General features: G+C 44.2%; 1 protein-coding gene across 1 annotated transcript in view; it reads left to right on the top strand.

Moving 5' to 3' along the window:
* The window catches only part of FBXW12 (F-box and WD repeat domain containing 12), a 22,080-nt gene extending 21,261 nt beyond the window's left edge, over window positions 1-819 (top strand). Inside the window, exon 9 of the mRNA XM_011939316.1 lies at window positions 723-819. Coding sequence (XP_011794706.1) covers window positions 723-819 — 97 coding nt within the window. The remainder of the gene's footprint in view (window positions 1-722) is intronic.
* Window positions 820-1,600: the final 781 nt, after the last annotated feature.

The raw sequence follows: 1,600 nt of genomic DNA, 5'->3' as shown, positions 1-1,600 counted from the left end.
TATAAAATATGTATTTTATATATATATATTTTTTGAGATGGAATCTCACTGTGTCGCCCAGGCCGGAGTGCAGTAGCACGATCTCGGCTCACTACAACCTCCGCCTCCCGGGTTTAAGCAATTCTCCTGCCTTAGCCTCCGAAGTAGCTGGGAGTACAGGCATGTACCACCACGCTGGCTAATTTTTTGTAGTTTTAGTAGAGATGGGGTTTCACCGTGTTAACCAGGATGGTCTTGATCTCCTGAACTCGTGATCCACCCACCTCGGCCTCCCAAAGTGCTGGGATTACAGGCGTGAGCCACCATGCCTGGCCTACGAGATAATATTTTTAAAAATTAGCTGGGCGTGGTGGCGTGTGCCTGTAGTCACAACTACTTGGGAGACTGAGTTGGAAGGATCATTTGAACCCAGAAGATGGAGGTTGCAGTGAACGGACATGGTGCCACTGCACTCCAGCCTGGGCAGCACAGGGAGGCCCTGTATTAAAAAAAAAAAACCTCTCCAATCATCTTTAAACTAGATAATCTGTCAAATCAGATACTGACAATTCTGGCAATAATATTTGAGAGCAGGTTGAGATTGCTATTCCTGCAAATAATAATCAGTGTAACTTTCCCTGGAAAGAATATTGATATCTTAGTCAAGTTCTAATTCAGTATTAACAATGGATATACCTACTTTCTCTTTTGTTCACTGATGATCTTATTTTTTCCATTGACAGCTGCATCTCCAGTGTGATGTGTGATAATGCAAGCATAGTACTTAAGGTGACAGTAAGTGAATCCAGCACTCTGGTGATGTATTCTTTGAATATGTAATATGGAAACTAACATTGCATCATCTTCTGCAATGTAGTAAAGAGAATTCCATTTGCAAGCCCAGAATGATTATTTTAGTGAAATTTAGATGTTGTGGCCTGAAGTGGTGGCACATGGCTGTAGTCCCTGCTACTCTAGAGGCTGAGGTGGGAGGATCCTTTGAGCCCAGGAGTTTGAGGCTGCAATGAGCTATGATTGTGCCATTGCACTCCAGGTTGGGCAACAGAGTGAGACCCTTAGAAGAAAATGAAAATTAAAGAACAATGGAAGTGGTCATATGACATGGCCGAAGAGATCCGGTTAAACCGTTTTCTTGATTGTAAGAGATAACAGATTCTATAAGGGGCAGATTCTAACACGGGCAGTGGAGACCAAGGTAGAAGACAGAGGGAGAGAAATGTGTAGAATCATGTACAAAGAATGTCATTTGCCAAAGGGAACAGGAATATAAGTAGGATCCCACAAGGATCTGCAATTCCCAGATAACTTAGGTTAAAAGGTGGGTAAAATTGAATGGCTGTTGGGCTTTCATTTTCCAGAAACATGGTGGCCCAGAGCAAAGCATGTATAGCACCTCAGCATTGTTCAAAACTACAAACAAGGCCAGGCGCGGTAGCTCACTCCTGTAATCCCAGCACTTTGGGAGGCCGAGGTGGGTGGATCATGAGGTCAGGAGACCGAGACCATCTTGGCTAACATGGTGAAACCCCATCTCTACTAAAAATACAAAAAATTAGCCGGGCATGGTGGCGGGCGCCTGTAGTCCCAGCTACTCAGGAGG

Source organism: Colobus angolensis, unplaced genomic scaffold, assembly GCF_000951035.1.
Source record: "Colobus angolensis palliatus isolate OR3802 unplaced genomic scaffold, Cang.pa_1.0 Scaffold18, whole genome shotgun sequence".
In the NCBI taxonomy this organism is placed as follows: domain Eukaryota; kingdom Metazoa; phylum Chordata; class Mammalia; order Primates; family Cercopithecidae; genus Colobus; species Colobus angolensis.
The sequence above is the reverse complement of the archived record's forward strand: the minus strand, read 5'-3'. Positions and strand labels throughout refer to the sequence as shown.